This window comes from Citrus sinensis, chromosome 1 (assembly GCF_022201045.2).
Source record: "Citrus sinensis cultivar Valencia sweet orange chromosome 1, DVS_A1.0, whole genome shotgun sequence".
NCBI classification, from domain to species: domain Eukaryota; kingdom Viridiplantae; phylum Streptophyta; class Magnoliopsida; order Sapindales; family Rutaceae; genus Citrus; species Citrus sinensis.
Genome location: NC_068556.1, coordinates 19,351,260 through 19,368,871, shown reverse-complemented (window position 1 = coordinate 19,368,871; position 17,612 = coordinate 19,351,260). Strand labels below are relative to the sequence as shown.

Genomic DNA, 17,612 nt, shown 5'->3' with positions numbered 1-17,612 from the left:
TCGGGTTGGCGTTTTCAACCCGATTGGGTTCAATTCTCCAACCCGAACGGGTTGAAACCCAAACCGAAATCCGAACAACCCGAACCGAAACCCGATTTGCCCACCCCTAACCACAACTCTAATTTCATCTTTTTAAAGCTATGAAGAAGCAGCTCCTTTTGCCCGAAGCTTTAACAAGATTAAAAACGATTTTATCACAAAAGCAATTTCTGAAAATCTTTGCTTTGAGTGCCATCTTCTGTTTCTCAGTTGTTTGCGACAACACTTCGCTGAGGTATGCCATTGGAGCTGCGACCTCATTCTTCAACGCAATTTCCACTTTTCTGCTTACTTGCAAGAAAGAATTTGCCGAGGTTTACTGTGCATTGATGCCAGTTGTGCTTGTTATTGTGTTGGCTAGCAACAACGAGCCCCTGTTTTATTTACTTGGGTTCTTGGTTTGTATTGGATCCACAACTAGGCGTGCTTCGAAATCTGCTATTCAACAAATCATGTTAACTTCAAAGGCTGAAAAAATAAATTTTATGAATTTGTTGGTTTATATGGCACCCATGGCTGCATCGATCTTTCTTCTATTTACCCTCTACATTGAAGGCATGTGGCCGCAATTACAATTGAGAAAGCTTGAGAAGACAGATTCATTGTGTACTTGTTACTTGGGAATGCCACCATTGCTTATTTGGTTAATTTGACCAAATTTTTGGTCAAAAAGCATACATGTACATTGACTTTGCAGGTGCTTGGCAATGTAAAGGCAGCTCTTGCCGCAGTTGTTTTGGTTCTGATTTTTAGGAATCCGGTGACCGTAATGGGAATGACTGAATTTACAGTCACGACAATGATCACGGTGCTTTACAGTAAAGTAAAGAAGAGATTTAAAATCTCAACTCATTGATGATGATAAAGTGAGTGAATGATTCATTTTGGTTGTCGTAACTCGTAAACATGGGTACAACTCTTTTTTTTTTTTTTTCATTTCACTTTACTTTTGGTGGGAAGGGTAATTTAATCATTTCAACAGTCAACTAACAGTCAAACTAACCGGATACTAACGGGAGGGGAGGTGGTTGTAATTATGTGGATACATTCTCTCTATGTGTCAATACGGTAAACCTCAGCGGAGGTCCCTAAAAATTACCCGATTATGATATCTTAAGAATACTATACTTCACAATTTATACACTATAAGATTATTAGAAAATAAAAATAATTCAGTAAAATTTGATGGTTTAATAATATCCAAACTGTCGAGTACATATAGTAATATACTCTGTAATTTAAGTATTATTAGATAGTCAAGAAAAATTAAAAAAATAAAATTCTCTTTAAAATTCGTAGAAAATTTCTCTTAGTTCTAGAATCGTCAAACAAACGCTGTCGATGAAGGAAGATAAGCGGATGGATATTATCTAATATTATTATGATGAGACAGATTAAATAATTCTAGCCTTTCGTGTGGCTCTTTCTATACTTTCAAAACGAACCAATTCCTAGCTTGGTCTTCAAGTTTGTTGACTAGCTAATAGCCAATCGTAAGGTCGTAATCAAGTTGATTTGTGCCTAATTGCATAATTTGCATCATAATCCAAAGCACAAGATAATACACAGCAGTATAATTATATTAAAAATGTAATCAAGATCAAACTGAAGACGGTTAATAAAATAAATTAATTAATAAGTAAGAAGTGGCACATGGGAGGAGACAACAGCTGTTCGTAATAGTCAGCTAACTTGGGGAAAGAGTTGGAGTTTTCAGAGTCTGTAAGAAAATTTATATTTTTCTAATAATTTTAATTAAAAAAATGGACGCATTGGTCAGTTGACTCTTTTTTTTTTTTTTGAAAGGGACTCTGTTTAGTTCGACTAAATTTACCATTTTAATTTTTAACTAACAAATGTATTTGGGTCAGGTACATTTTTAGGTTCAATTATTAGTTTTTAATTATATAAATAAACGACCAAGTTACAAGTAAATAAATTAAGGCTGATGATAACTTCTAGCATTTCATCATTTAATTTAATAAGGGTTAATTTTAAATTATTATTTTTGTGATTTGATTATCTTCAAATTATTCCTTATTTTTTAAACTTTAATTTACCCCTATTTTTATTAAGAAGATCAAAAAAAAAAAAAAAAGAAACAACTGCACTTGTTTTTTTATCGTTTAAAAAAATTAAGATAACTTACAGGTTTTTAAAAGTAAGAATATGATTTAAAAATAATTCATTTATGAGAGAACAATCCAAAATTCACTAATTTAATAAATATATTGTTCATTAATGGATGGCAAGGGAAGAATTCATAATGTTTGCCTTAAGCTTAATTCGACTTAACTAGATGTAAAAAAGTTCTTTTCCTGTGAAGGGTTCTGATTGATTATTCAATACTAATAATAATGCTTTACTTATGGAGGTGGAAAGATAATTTGTATCATAAAGGGAGGAATTCATCATGTTTTGCCTTAAGCTGAATTTAACTTTATTTATTCTAAAACATAATATTTAAACAATATACATATAACACATAATAATTTCATTTCATACTTGTACATATACTCATTTATAAAATTATTTGTAATCTAGATATTTTGAAATAATATAAATAAAAAGTCAAATGAAGTGTTCAAGTTTGATTTTTTTAAAGAAAAAAAAAACATGTTCAATATTTATTAAGAAATTCAAATCAAAATCAAAATGTAACTTTTATTTTAACATATTGACCAAAACATTTAACAAGTTCCAAAAAAAAGAAAAAAAGAAAAATTGACAATTTTTAAGAATTTCTTTTGAATTAAACCATCCAACAGCCGTCGAGAGTCTCCATAGCTGCCGCCAAATTGTGGTCCACCTTTTACGTATATATCACATCGAAACCTTCATTGGGACCGGAAATTGCCAATCTAAACTTTGCTCCACAAAAATTTTTGTTATTTCACTGAAAACGTTGAAGTTAAAATTATTATTCTCAAATATTTTGAACGATATTGGAGCCCAATATTGACACTTGTTAATATCTTTCACTAATTATCAATGTAGAATGTGTTAACTAGGTTATTTTAAATCAGTTAAGAATAATATTGGTTAGGAGCTTATATTACATTGATTGAGAATAATTTTTCTGTTAAATATATAAGGTATCGTTACTTATATATTTATGAGCTAGATCCATGAACCATTAAGGGAAATGTAAATTATCAATTATAATTTCCTTTTTTTATTATGTTTTTCTTTAAAATTTTAAATTTAACTCTATGATATATGTTTTAGTACTAAATAGTCCATAAATATTTTGTAAACTATTGTATTAAAGGTTAGGAATGGTAGCTAGGGATCCTCATCGTTCGATTGATAGACTAGAGTTGTAATAAAACCCTAATTGCATTGCAAATTAACAAGAATCCTCCTTCATCTCCTCCCCTCGCCAGCCGCAATCAAACAAACATACCCTTAATTTTGACATGTTTGAAATTACTTGCCGACCATGCAATCGTGGCAAGAATTAGTGACTGATGCCACGTGTACAATATCGGATCACGTGGGTGGGGGGCCAATGCAAGAGCGTGCAGTCACGTGAGCCCACGAGTGATTAATCTTGTCCTAAATAGGATCCGTGTCAAGTCGTTTGGCAGAGGCAGCACCACCACATCTTTTTTTCCGGACAGACTCGTGTGGGCTCTCGCCACCACTTCAATTTAGGTTGAATAAATTGGGTGTTGTCAGTTGTGCTTTACTTTCATTTTAACGCTTCATAATTTTCTGTCACACACACACACATACACACATACACACATACACATATATATAATTAAAATTTAATTAATTTAATAATTTTATTCAATAACTACTAATTATGTTTTTTTAAAAGATTGACAAAAAATTTAGATTAGAATTCAAATCCTCAATCCAATAGTAGTTTATCATATGACATTATTGTGGGATTTAAAATAAAATTATCAATAGATTTTGTTATGAGATTTACTAAATTTAATGGTAAAAAATATCAACAGGTCCTACTATATATTCACTACCCTGCTATATGACTAAACACCATTAATCTATCCCACATAAATCTTTTCCTTCTTTTACAATTAAGTATATAAAAAGAGACGAAAAAAAAAAAAAAACAGATCAAGTGTCATGAGCCACCAGTTTACCTCACCGCTGACCGAAATAGTGAAATGTGAACGTGCGCAGAGGATGGGGATGCATGTGTCTTCACGTGCTCTGAAAGCCGTCCGTGGCCATGCAAGTGCAAGTTTTCCCTTTCATTAGTCAGTTTTAATTCATTATAAAGTCAACAGGCCACTCAGTCAGTGACTGGCTAGAACGAGTTTTTGACTTTTTGACACTTTTCTTACGTTTATAAAAGGTTGGAAAACTTGTCCTTCATATAAACCATATAAACTATTATATGACACGGATGAGAAAAGTAATTGTTGAACTTACAAACACTTATAATAAAACCGCATCATAGGTCATGTTGATTTGTGCATTCCTAGCATTGCTGACCTTACAATTATAGTAATACTATAACAATTCTAAATGGGATGCTAAGCGTTTGAAAGCTAGTTAAATTTTTAGGTTTCAATCCAAGCATTATGGTGGGGCCGTGGGGTTATAATTAATTGCAAGGAGAACGAGAGAAGGGAATTGGCATAATCGAGTTAATCATAATCCACATATATCTCTTTGTTCGCATGACCCTTTTTCTTAACTAGATCTCCCACATGAAGTGATTAATCAACGGCTGCGATATTCATTTCAATTTTTAAGCCATTAATCACAGGATAGTGCTCTTAGAGACATCATGGTTTATTATAAGTTGTTTGAAGCACAAACATAAGCCAAAAAATTAGCTAAATTCAAATAAATATTATAATTTTAAAAATTTACATAACAATATACAACACTACAGAATGTAATATTTATGATAATATACTCTTCAAATATTTTAAAAGCGAAGAATGTTCATTTAACAGTCGATGCATACTTAGATAACAGACACTTGATGGTGGCGACATAATAGCAAAAGCAACCAATTTACAATTTTCTTTTATTATTAGTTGGTTCCTATGAGATGATGAAATTAGAATATCTAAGTCTAATTTATCACATGACGGGTGATATGATATAAAATATATGACACGAGATATGCTTTTGAATTATCTCAATAACATGAAGCACAATACCTTAGTTTTCACATGTATGACTATTGCATCAGATCCCATAAGTACATTTTGCATGTCCTCGTAATATAGAAAAGCATTTTAGCTAGTTTCATATTTGCACGCCGTGATTCTACACGTGTATAATATTAAGTGACAATTCACATGACAACTTTTTGTATATTAAATTGTGTGTGTTTGACAACAAGTCTTAAGTACATGCATTAGGGCATACGTCCTTTCAGAATACTATTGTCTAATTGGGTTTTTTATTAGAACGCTATTTCATGTGACTTTGTTTTTGGACCCAAAACGATAGGCTTTTTTGCTTTTTTTTTTTTTTTTTTTTCATCAACACTATTAAATAGAAAATTGATATTCAACCTTCACATATTATCTCACAAGATCCTACTTTTTTTTTGTCCCATTAGTTTCTAAATGACCCCCTCAACTCATGAGAACCCTTTCTTTTTCTCATCATCTACTTCTAAATGCCTTTGTGTTATGTCATAACTATCTTTTCCTTTTTAAAGAATTCTATCAACATAATTAGATGTAAGTCTATCATCCATCATTTTATTTTTAAAAAAAAAAATTGATTGTCTATAATATTAATGTCTGTTAGAGGCTCTTTTAAACAAATAAATTCCTAAAGTTCAATATTTTAGAGAGAAAAAAAAATTAAAAGAATCAAGCTAAGATTGTGTTGCACTGCTCATCAAATCATTATATATGGTGCAAATGGGATACTATCATGTCATCAATTAATGTTATGTTATCAATCAATGCCACATCAATTTTTTTGTAGTCAAATAGGATGTTGTCACATTATCACTCAATACCACATCAATTGGTTAATGTCATATCAGCTGTCAATGCTAGGTTAGCTAGGCCCCACCAAAATCTCAAAATTATAATTTTGCCTTTTATGCTCATCTTAAGGTTTTCACTGTTTTGATCTAAAAATGACATCCTTTTTGTTGTCTAACTTCTGGTTAATTGTGAAATAATCAAAATATCCATAAAATACATAAAAAAATAGTTAAATTATAACAAAACACACAAAATTAAAGTTTAAATGACTTAAAAACATAAAAGTAGAAACGTTAATGAGACTTGGAATGCAAAATGATGATTTTGCTTTATATAAATATGTATTCTCCTGTGCTCAACACACCCCCCAGCCAGCTTATTACTAGTTCATAGCAAACTAAGCGATAATATCTAGTAAAACAAAACCAAATTGAAATCTATTTACCAAATAGATGAACTCTCCAAATATTCTATTCTTCCTCTTCGCCACTCAACCATTAATCAATAATGTAGCAAACCTTCTTTTGTGCTAAGTGATGTTTGACATAATGATTATGGGGTTTGGTTAAAATAAAATAAAATAATACTTTCGTTCTTACCATTTTAACAATGTTTCTTCCTTAGGCATCAAGTTTATTTATAATGTATTTCTTACCCACTCTAATTGTTTTACATGAGCACTCTCTGCTTGCTTAGGCAGGAGGCTCGATTAGTAAGAAAGATATGGATTGGATAGATCGAACTCTCACTGTCTTACCCAACACTCTCTACTTACTTCGGCAGGAGGCCCAATTACTAAGTAAGAGTTCATACACGCTTGATCAACTCTCACTATTTTATGCGAATACCCTCTGCTTACTTAGGTAGGAGACTCGGTTACTAAGTGAGACTGTCTCTCTCTTCTTTTCTTTTCTTCTTTTTCTTTTTCTTTTTTTGGGTAAAATGACTACTAACTCTAGTTATTGCTTATGAATGAAACAAAAAGACTAGGTATTACAAAATCTCAACTTACTACCACCACCATCTGTCGTGTGCTTGTGTTTAGAACCGTATATTCAATCTCTCAAGATGGCCAAGGTAGGCCAAAATGGTTAGTCAGTAGTATTGAAGTGGAGAATTTGAAAAATTAATTTTCTTTATTAATATTAAGGCTCCAAGACTAAGAAAATGCGTGTCTAGAGTTACTAAAGTCCATATTTGTCCATCTTCAAACCTGTCCAAGGATAATCTTTATAACAAAAATTAGTAAAAACATCACTAAGACCGAAAAGATGAATTTATGAACTAAGCCATCTTTTGAAAATATGATTTTCTATACTAACCCATCTTTGACTAAAAAAATAAAATAAAATAGTAAAGGTTAGTAAGAATATATGAATACAACTATCATTTATTTCACAATTGTTAAATATTCCCTTCCTTTAACGAGAATGAGATATTGTCTTCAATGTCTTGAAAGAAAAAAGTAGGGTTAAGAAGACATCACTTGAACACTGCAATGGAAAATATTTACAAACGGATAGTTAAATCTAATTTGTTCTTTTAACTACCACTACTACCATCATCAATCGAAAAATCCAATGCAAGAGTCTTGGGATCTAGCTGTAGTCTATAAGATTCTAAAAGTTCAAATAACTCATTAGCAGTAATAGCACAAATAAAGAGTTTTTTCACTATAAATAAAATGAAACTATTCATAATTGCATGGTTAATAAACATTATCAAGCCATCATAGAAGTTATAAACATTTAACAAACCAATGAGCTTCTGATGAATATTTAAATGAGCTCAAGAAGCAAGTGTAATTAGTGCCTCTAGAGTTGCAAGATCTCCTGGCAAGAAAATGATAGCGTCAACATATTTTATCATTTCAGTTATTCTTTCTTGTATACCTAGGACAATTAACTCCTTACCAATTGGTGGGCCGAGTAAGCATCTCAAAAATTTTAGGGCTTTTAAGATAATGCCTAGCACTTGGCTTCTTATAGTAAAAACAACTTTTAAGACTAGCTTTGATAACCCTCCTCTTTAGTTGTCGAGCACTAAACTTTTAGAGTTGCAAGATCTCCTGGTAAGAAAATGGAAGCGTCAGCATATGTTATCATTTCGGTTATTCTTTCTTGCGTACCTAAGATAATTAACTTTTCTCCAGTTGGTGGGTAGGTAAGCATCCCAGATATTTAAGGGTTTTGGGATGATGCCTCTCCTCAAAGTGTCGTTTTCTTTTGGCTATGGCACGACTAAGATCTATAGCAGCCATAACGAACTCTTTATATTATGTTTTTGAGTTGTTTGCTTGAAGTTGCTGCCATTGGAATAATTCTCAAAAACCATTTGCGAGTTATTTAAAGAAGAGGCTCGTATTTAAAGATTTTGATCACATAGATAATGATATATATATGTATATGAAGTGGTGTATTTGTCAAATGACGCGTAAAGCTCATGGCTCAATAATCAAAAGTAAACAGTAAAAAGAAACAAATAATGATTAAATATAAAATCACATTATTAAAAGTAATAATACAAATGTAAAAAAAAGTAAAATAAAAATATATGTACTGGTAGTTATGATTGGGGCTCACTTCTTCTTCTAGTTTTACATTCAGAAACGGCTTAAATACCATTTATGGGTCAAAAATAGGCTTTCCATCTATCTTTTTATAAACTAGCAAACAAGATCATTTATAGTCATATTCATAGGCCTGTATTATTGCATATTCTTCTAAAACAATGGCTATAACTAAGAAATTACTCTCTATATGTATTCATTGGGATGCGTTTCAAAAGTCAAAAGGATATCATCTGATGACTCTTTATTCAAGCCACCCTAATAAATTGAATATTGTCTTATTATCAAACACCATTCTAAAAGATTTACACATACTTTTTTTACATGTTATTCGGGCACACTTATGACAAGAAACTTTGAATCGCCTAACTCTTCATTTTCGTGAATAATTTCCTTTCCCACAACTAGGCATGTAGGCAACAAATTAGGAAGGTAAACCCCCTACTAGTTGTACTTTGGCTTCAATTAACAAACGGATGTCAACATGGGTATTATTTCTCATAAGCAGTCGCAAGCGTTTGGATCGAGCTTTTTAAATTGTGAGAATTGCATTTTGAGGGAGAGAGGGAAATCGCTTCTGAAGCTTTGTAAGAATTGTGTTCCTATCTATACCTTGGCTGGAGAATATCAATTATTGTGGGGAAACTAATGGAACTTACTTGAATCGTCATGCAGTACTATTATTCACCATTTAATCGGGGTAATAAATAATAACATACCAAATAAAAGATTCAATTTAACAAAAACAAAACATATATGAAAGCAAAGAACAAAATAAAAATACGCAATATAAAAAGTGGGCTGTTAACTCACTGTCGTCCCTTTATCGAGTTTATCTCAAGTTCTAATTGGATTTCATAGATACCATCTTCTATTTCTCTGAGTTGTCTTTCTAACTCTTTAAAGTGGGATACTCATACTGGTATTCGTAGATCCCAAAGAGAATGTGACTTACAAACTTGGAGTAATTCGTTTAAGTGACGCTTCACATGTAAAAGTCGATTAAGGTGGTTGAGTAAGATTTGTCTTATTAAGGTACTCATGACTTATAGTACAAGTGATGAGAGAGAAAATAATTACTAAACAAATACACTTTAACAGAAAACAAATAATTTCAATCAGTAAAGGAATAATAAAACGAAATGACAAAAAGTCAAGTCACTAAAAGAAAAAACTTAATCAAGATTTGGTGGGTTATTCAAATTTATTGTGCAAATTTTATTGTATTCGCAAGTATATGAATATATTGTAGTCATCAATGTGATTATAAAGAACATGTGATTTATATTTTCTAGTATTGACATCATATGCCCAATACATAAATCACATACTTTATAAACAAAGGCTAATAATATATGCTCAAGTAAATAATGAATAAATAAATTTTATGAAATTCAAAAATTGTTATTTATAACATGCTTTTAGGTAACAAAATAACAAATCTAACAATAAGATGAAACACAGGAGCCAAATAAATTAGAAATTATTATTTATCGCATGCTTTTAGGGTGCAAAATAACAATAAATCTAACAATAAGATGAAACATGGGAGCCGAATAACTACACTTCATTAATTTTTTTGATAAATTAATTGTAAAAGTGTGGTGTGTGTATAATCACCAAAAAGGACCTATTTAAGAAACTTTATCAAAAAGGATAAGTTCATTATCTGAATATACGTATACGTTATATTACTATTGTTTTTTTTTTAAGATAGAACAGTTGACAAGCGCAAATTATATTTTTAACTTTCTACTTTCCCTAAGATTTGAACTTAGATAATTAGCTAAAGAAAGTTACTTGAAAACTACTCAACCAAGTCCCTGGTGCATTAAAATATTTTCATTCTAAATTCAAATTATTTACTATATATTAAATGAATTTTATGTATAAAAAAAAAAGTTAGTGACACTAGTAATCAAATTAGGTCAATGAACTGAAGCGTAAAAATTTGAAACAATTCGAAATTAGGTGTCAATATTTTGAAAATTTTGACTTTTCTGCATTTTCATAAACCTCCAGGGATATCAATGGTGAACTCATATGTGGACAAAATAGGGGCACAAAGCAGACCCTCCAAAAGAACATATTACATACCAACAACTTTTTAAAAAATTATTATCCACCAATTTTGACATATATAGCACAAGATGATCCAATTTGTATTTGAGTTTCTACCATGGCCTACATCATTCACAATGTGTAAAATTATTATCAGCGTTTTGTATTTGAGTTTCTGTTACACTTTAAACACTTATACCAGTCTCATAAATGTATACCTAATACAAATATTTTACTCGGCATAACTGCATGTTTCGTCTTGTAAAATGGCTTCATAATCGTAGGCAAAGAGTACTAATTGAAAATTACAGTAAAGGTTGAATCTAAATATATAGCGTACGTGCTCGAACTATTCATATGAAAACAAAAACAACACAAAATATCGTGCTTGATCAAAACGTGAAAAACAGGAGCAAAGGTAATTTTTTTTTTTAGTTTTAATGGTAAAAAACGCAAAGCTACAAAATCGATCAAAAGGAGGACTGAGCTATCAATGTGAAATTTTGTAATTTAAGTACTGGTTTCTCATGGCTAATACATTTAACATAAATTGTTTATTTCTTCACATCCATCAAGTTCTTAAAAGATTTTAACTCATTTTCTTGAACAAACAAAGAAGAAATAAATAAACAATTTGAACTCCAATCTCATTATTCGTTTCCTTCCACAATCAATATGATTATCTTAATTAATAAAAAATTTCATCGAGCATTCAAATTCTTTTAATTATTAAAAAAATAAAAGGGTCAGTGGTATATCCCAAGTCCCTTCTACAAAAGATAATAAAAAGAATTTGTCCATGCTTTAATATAACAAACTGCTTATAATATAGTTGAAGTGTTCTATTTTGTGACTTGGAAGAGTTTAGTTCAAATCTCTACAGTCATGTAATTTTACTAGTATAAAAAATAAAAAATAAAGTCCCCCAATTTAAATTAAAATTTTTGAATCAAACCCGCCCAATAGGACTGGGTGACACATTCCTACTCGTAGTGTAAGGATTTATTATTATTTAGATGTTAGGAAAAAAATATTTTGGGTTGAAAGTGTGCTTTAAATGAGGGATGGTTCTGTTTTTTATTTTATTCAATTGGGGCCGATTCTGATGGTAATTTCTTCATTTGGGGCTAATTCTTGGAAGAGTTAGATGTGCCAGCTTGGTGATGGGTTTATTTTCATTTTTGGATAACATTTGCTCTACTTGGATCATCGACACCATTAAGTTTTTATGGGAATTGCATGAATTTTTACTTAGTCAGCTGACATTGGTCACTAAAATTATATTATTTAATAATATCATATTTATTTTAATAATATTATTAGATTATTTAATAATATTATATTCATTAAAAATAATTATACAAAATTTATTTAAATATAATATTATTATATTTAGTTAAAAATAATAATTCACAATGATTCTAAGTTAAAATTACTTAAAACTAATATTATTATATTCATAGAGAATTAATAAGATTGCAATATACCATCTCTATTTAAAAATATAACATTATTATTATACTTATTTAAAAATAATAGTAAAATATTTATTTAATATTAATTATTAATAATAATACATAGTTTATTTTAAGAAAATATTAATTTCACATTATATTATTAATAATAATATTTTATCAATAATTTTTAGTTTACATAATTAAAATTAAAATTAATAAAAATTGTGATTTACATTATTAAGAATATTAATAATTATTATTGATTTATATAATTAAAATTAATTGTTGTCTATTGTTGTAGATAAAAAGTTTTACAAAAATACAAGGTATTCATCATAAAGTGTTTGATTGCTAAAGATACAAATACATTTTCAACATAAAATTTTAAATCCTCATAATTATGATCTTGGTTCTTGGTATGTTTATATTTATATGAGTCCGATTCTTGGCATATGAGTTTGTTGTTAATATATGTTGTCATATAGTTACACTTAATAAATGCAAAAAATTTAAATAAAATTTTAAATTATCAGGCATCATTGTTGAAATGGATAAATCTTGGATATGGTCTGCAACAATGTCCAAATTGCATGAAGGAGTTGAGGAGTTTGTAAATTTTGCTACACTTAATTCTAAAAATCATAGATTAGTTAGATGCCTTTGTATTAATGGTTGCAACCTACAGTTTCATACTCTTGAACGAATAAAGGGTTATTTATTTCAAAATGGTTTTCTCCTGACATACCTCGTTTGGGATAAACATGCATGGAAAGGTTGATTCAAATGCAGCCTCTACAAGTTGCCTAAAGTATTATGAAAATCATGAATTTCAATTCCAAGATCACAGTAATGTCGAGGATATGATCCACGATGCGTCTAAACAATATTACCAGAATTCTAAGGGTCTTAGGGGTATACTTGAGGATGGTACGAGGCCTTGGTATTTGGGTACAAAGTATTCTAACTTGTTGGGGTTAATGAAATTGTATTATGTGAAAGGAAAGCATGGCTGGTCTGATCAAGGGTTTACTACTTTGTTAGAAGTTTTTTCTGACATGTTTCTAGTAAATAATAATGTTCCCAAGTCAATGTATGTATTTAAAAAAATAATGGAAGTGTTAGAATTACATTATGAGAAAATACATGCATGCAAGAATGATTGCATTCTCTTTTGAAAAGAGAATGCAAATCTAAATAAATATCCTACTTGTGGCATGTCTAGATAGAAAAGAAAAAAAAATTAAAACAAATAGTAACTAGGTGCCTACAAAGTTGTTATGGTATTTTCCTTATATTCTTAGATTCAAATGTATGTTTCAATTGCTCCAAACTGTTGGGAACTTGACTTGGCATACTAATCACAAAACTAAAGATGGAAAAAACTTCGCCATCTAAAAAAATCACCAACATGGCATTTAGTTGACTCTGATTGGCCTGACTTTGGCCAAGAACCTAAATATGTTCGTATAGGTCTCTCAAGTAATGGGATTAATCCACACAGTACTTTTAGCTCTACCAATAATTGTTTGCTAGTTATGTTAATCATTTGCAATATTCCTCCATGAATGTGCATGAAGAGAAAATTAATTATATTGTCTTTATTGATATCGAGGCCTAAAAAACCTGGGAATCATCTAGATGTTGTTGTACTAAATTCAAATGCTATTGGTATCAATGTGCAAGTGTACACAACAAATAATATAATGATAAGTATTCAAGATCGTCTTCACAAGGATTGATGTTATTAGATTTACTAGAACAATCTTTAACAGTGCATTGATTATTCTAAATTAAAACAAGATAACTAATGAAACTAAATACTAATTAAAATAAACTTGCAATAATTTAAAATGCAATCAATAAAATTATCACATTAAACACAAGAATAAAACCAATGAGAATGAAGTAATTGAGTGAGTGAACTCTCTTAATGGTTTTGACTGTTTCTTCTAATTTTTAGACTCAGTTGCTACAATATCTGTTATAGCACTTGGCAGAATCATATTGTATCCTCAGCTATCGCATGTTGAATGTCTTATATCTATATGCAACCTAACACTGACCAATTGTTATACTAACATAAGATATAGCATTACACATTTAGGTTCTATTTACCCTATAAGATAAATCATTATGTCTAATCATCACTAATTTTAGATTAGACATGGCCCTTTTGGAATCAAATAAAACTCAACTCAGGAAACTCAATCTAAAACCAAGTATTATTATGATATGTTCCACTAAGATAAGCCCTTTTTGTGCCTCTTCCTTAGCTTGTATCATTAAATGGGTGGTTAGCCGAAATAATGAATTGAAATAAGTATTATCAAAACAAAATGTTATAGCAAACGTACAGCAATGCATATAATTAGTCAATAACCATCAAAATTATTTATCACTCAACCACACTCAAATTTAGTTCATGGTTTGCAAAAGAAAAATAAATAAAAGAATTTTAGTCATCAAATACATCCCCATGATTAAAGAGTAAACAAGACAACAAGAGAAAAATAAAAATGACTGAATTCCGATTGACTTTTTCAAATTCGCTTTGATGTTCAGAATCGATACTCACTAAAACGGCTTCATTTGTTGTCGTTTCTGATTTAATGAAGCACATGAGACGCACGTGGAAAATGAAGCTCCAAATTAGGTTGTTAAAAGCCGTTATACAGTGTGCCTCACACGTGAGTTTCTGGAATCTGTACCCACGTAGTTATGAGCAGTTGAATGCAACTAATTATGGTGTACCAAACTGGTGCCATGCTGATGAGTATATAAGGGATTGAGACTCCGTCATTACGTGTGTGAAATCCTATGAAATGTACTCTGTAAAATCCTTGTATCTTGTTGATCAATCAATGGAAGGCCTATTACTTTATTCCTCCATGGATGTAAGCTAATGAGAATTAGTTGAACCGCATTAACCTCTTCTATTCTTTGATTTTCTGTTTGTTGATCTTTTACGTTTCTGATCTATTTTTCATTCTTAAACCATTATCAATTTGTTCCATTAAAATCTTGGTTAAGATTTCTTCAAATCATCTTTATAGCATCTGGTAATCTGGATTGAAGATCTTGGGCAACAACTTAAGGTGTCAAGGAGCCAGAGCTTTTCAGTTGCTACAATATTGTATAAAGTGCCATGGAATCGCTGAGACAAAAGATATGTGTCAGTAAATTTGTTGCACCATGATCAATGACACTAAACTCGGTGTCAATGAAAAATGTTATTGTTACCAAAATAGTATAAGAGAAAGTAATTTTCTAGTGTAATGAATAGTTTGTACCACAACCACTTTCACCTATCAATTTTATTAGCTAGTGGGACTTTCACCATTTCAATTTCCAACGATCTATTACCATCATATATATGAGAAATTTTAAAATATATTAGCGGTATCATATCAGTTATAGAATAAATAAATGATGTTATTATACATGTATTTATTTTAAAAATTTACTATTTAAGTGGTGGTTATATTATATATGTATAGAAGCAACATCCAAATTATACACATCAATCTAATTTGACTCACCAAATTATTAAGCAAGAAACATTCAAACCGACTATGCATAAATATTCTGAAAACCGCAGCGGAATGAATCCTTCCATTCTACAATGCGACACCAGATATGCAAGAAGGCCAAATTCTTTGAGCATTTTTGGCACTAGGATTACGACCACATCACTATCATAAATCCGATACATACCTCGATCAAAATCAAGGTTAATTTACGAAGATATACTTTTGCTTTTCAACTGTAGCCCAAATTATACGTTCCCCCCGTCTCAAAGCACTTGCATTTGCCCCAAAAATTCTTATTCTCACGCTACATCACGAATCAAATCCAATTTTCAAAGCCCAAAAAGCCACACACAGACACAAATGCTTGATTGCAAGAATCCACGATCTTAAAATATAACCATAATCCCAAATTAGTGGAACACTTAAATTATAAACACTTACATTAATTAACGTAGAAACAATAATAATCACGATCTAATGAACCTGAAAGAAGCTGAAGTACGTAATCTAGGTGACCTCATCTGTCCCATCACTTCGCAACTTGCACACATGTGAGGAATTTCGCATGTGTGATATTAACCTGGTAAATCATCCTGTACGTTCTTTATCTTTAATTATTAAAACTAGTCATAAAAGTGACATGGCAGAAAAGAGCTCCTGAGCTCAAAAGCCATCGCCTTGACTAAGCCAGATACATTGGACTCGAATAAACTCCATTCTTGGTCATAAAAAGAAACTTCTATTAAACACGTGTGAGCAATTAACACCCGCAAGATTCTCCACATGGCTTATTGTGGCCCCAAAATTAGCCAAAATGCCAAATGAAGTGCTTTGTCCACTCATATATATGCTACTTCCAAGGACACGAGCCATGCAGCACACAAACTTGCAAAAACGAATCAAATTGAAAGAAAAAAAAAACAAAAACAAAACAGAAGGCCATGGATGAGGAGCCAAGAGGAGAGGTAAAATACCGAGGCGTGAGGCGGAGGCCGTGGGGGAAGTTTGCGGCGGAGATACGAGATTCGAATAGGCACGGCCAGCGTGTGTGGCTGGGAACTTTTAACACGGCTGAGGAAGCGGCTAGAGCTTATGATAGAGCTGCTTATTCAATGAGGGGTCACTTGGCCATTCTTAATTTTCCACATGAATATCCTAGGGCGAGTCATCAGGGTAATAGTGCATCCTTCGGTTCGTCTTCAACGGGTTCGTCTTCAACGGGTTCATCTTCATCATCAATGCGGGGGAATGTGGAGAATCAGAGTGAAGAAAGTGGGCGTGGGAAGCAAGTCATTGAGTTGGAGTACCTGGATGATAATTTGCTAGATGAACTGCTTGAGCAAGAAGAGAAAAGGAACAAGAAAGGGTGAAGCTTTCTTTTCTGATAATGATTATAAGTTCATTTTTGCATTTTTTGCATGTGTATAGCTGCGGTGGCTCTCATAGACTTCAACTTAGAAAAAAAGATGTCATGGACTTTAAAATAAAGTGCTTCAGCATGAAATCTTGGACTTTTTATCGGAGTATACAGTTAACACAGGGGAGGGCTTACCCCCAGTTGTGTGTAGCCCAACAACTGACAAAGGGAACAATAATAAAGCCTTATTGGGAAGCATTAATGTACTTTCCAGAGTTTCTATCTTTTGACTGAATTTGTCTTCATTTTCTCTTTTCGGGTGATTAATGTAAATGAAATGTGTCCTAGTCGAATGTCATTCTAAGACAGCTTGAGGCCCAAATTGATTTTGCTTACTTAATTAGAGCGGTTTCTCATTTATCAATGTTTGTATTTTCTCTATAGATCTTCGTTAGAGTTCTGTATTTTTTTTTTTTTAATTTGAGTTAAGATAACAGTTTTCTTATTTGTTAAGGCGGAAAATGCAGCTCCCAATGACAAAATTCAGGAAATAATAGTAAGAAGAAAAAATGATCTAATGAGCATAAGTAACGGGCATATGATGAGCACTTGGATGCATGGTATAATTTTGTGATTTTTCATGAATAATATCGGAATTGT

General features: G+C 31.2%; 1 protein-coding gene and 1 pseudogene across 1 annotated transcript; both read left to right on the top strand.

Annotated features, from left to right (window-relative positions):
* Positions 1-140: 140 nt before the first annotated feature.
* Positions 141-895, top strand: LOC127903693 (probable sugar phosphate/phosphate translocator At1g12500; annotated as a pseudogene).
* Positions 896-16,243: 15,348 nt separating this feature from the next.
* On the top strand, positions 16,244-17,612 carry LOC102621620 (ethylene-responsive transcription factor ERF096). The gene has a single exon (XM_006489706.3). It carries the CDS (start codon positions 16,537-16,539, stop codon positions 16,963-16,965), a length of 429 nt encoding a protein of 142 aa, XP_006489769.2. The 5' UTR covers positions 16,244-16,536; the 3' UTR covers positions 16,966-17,612.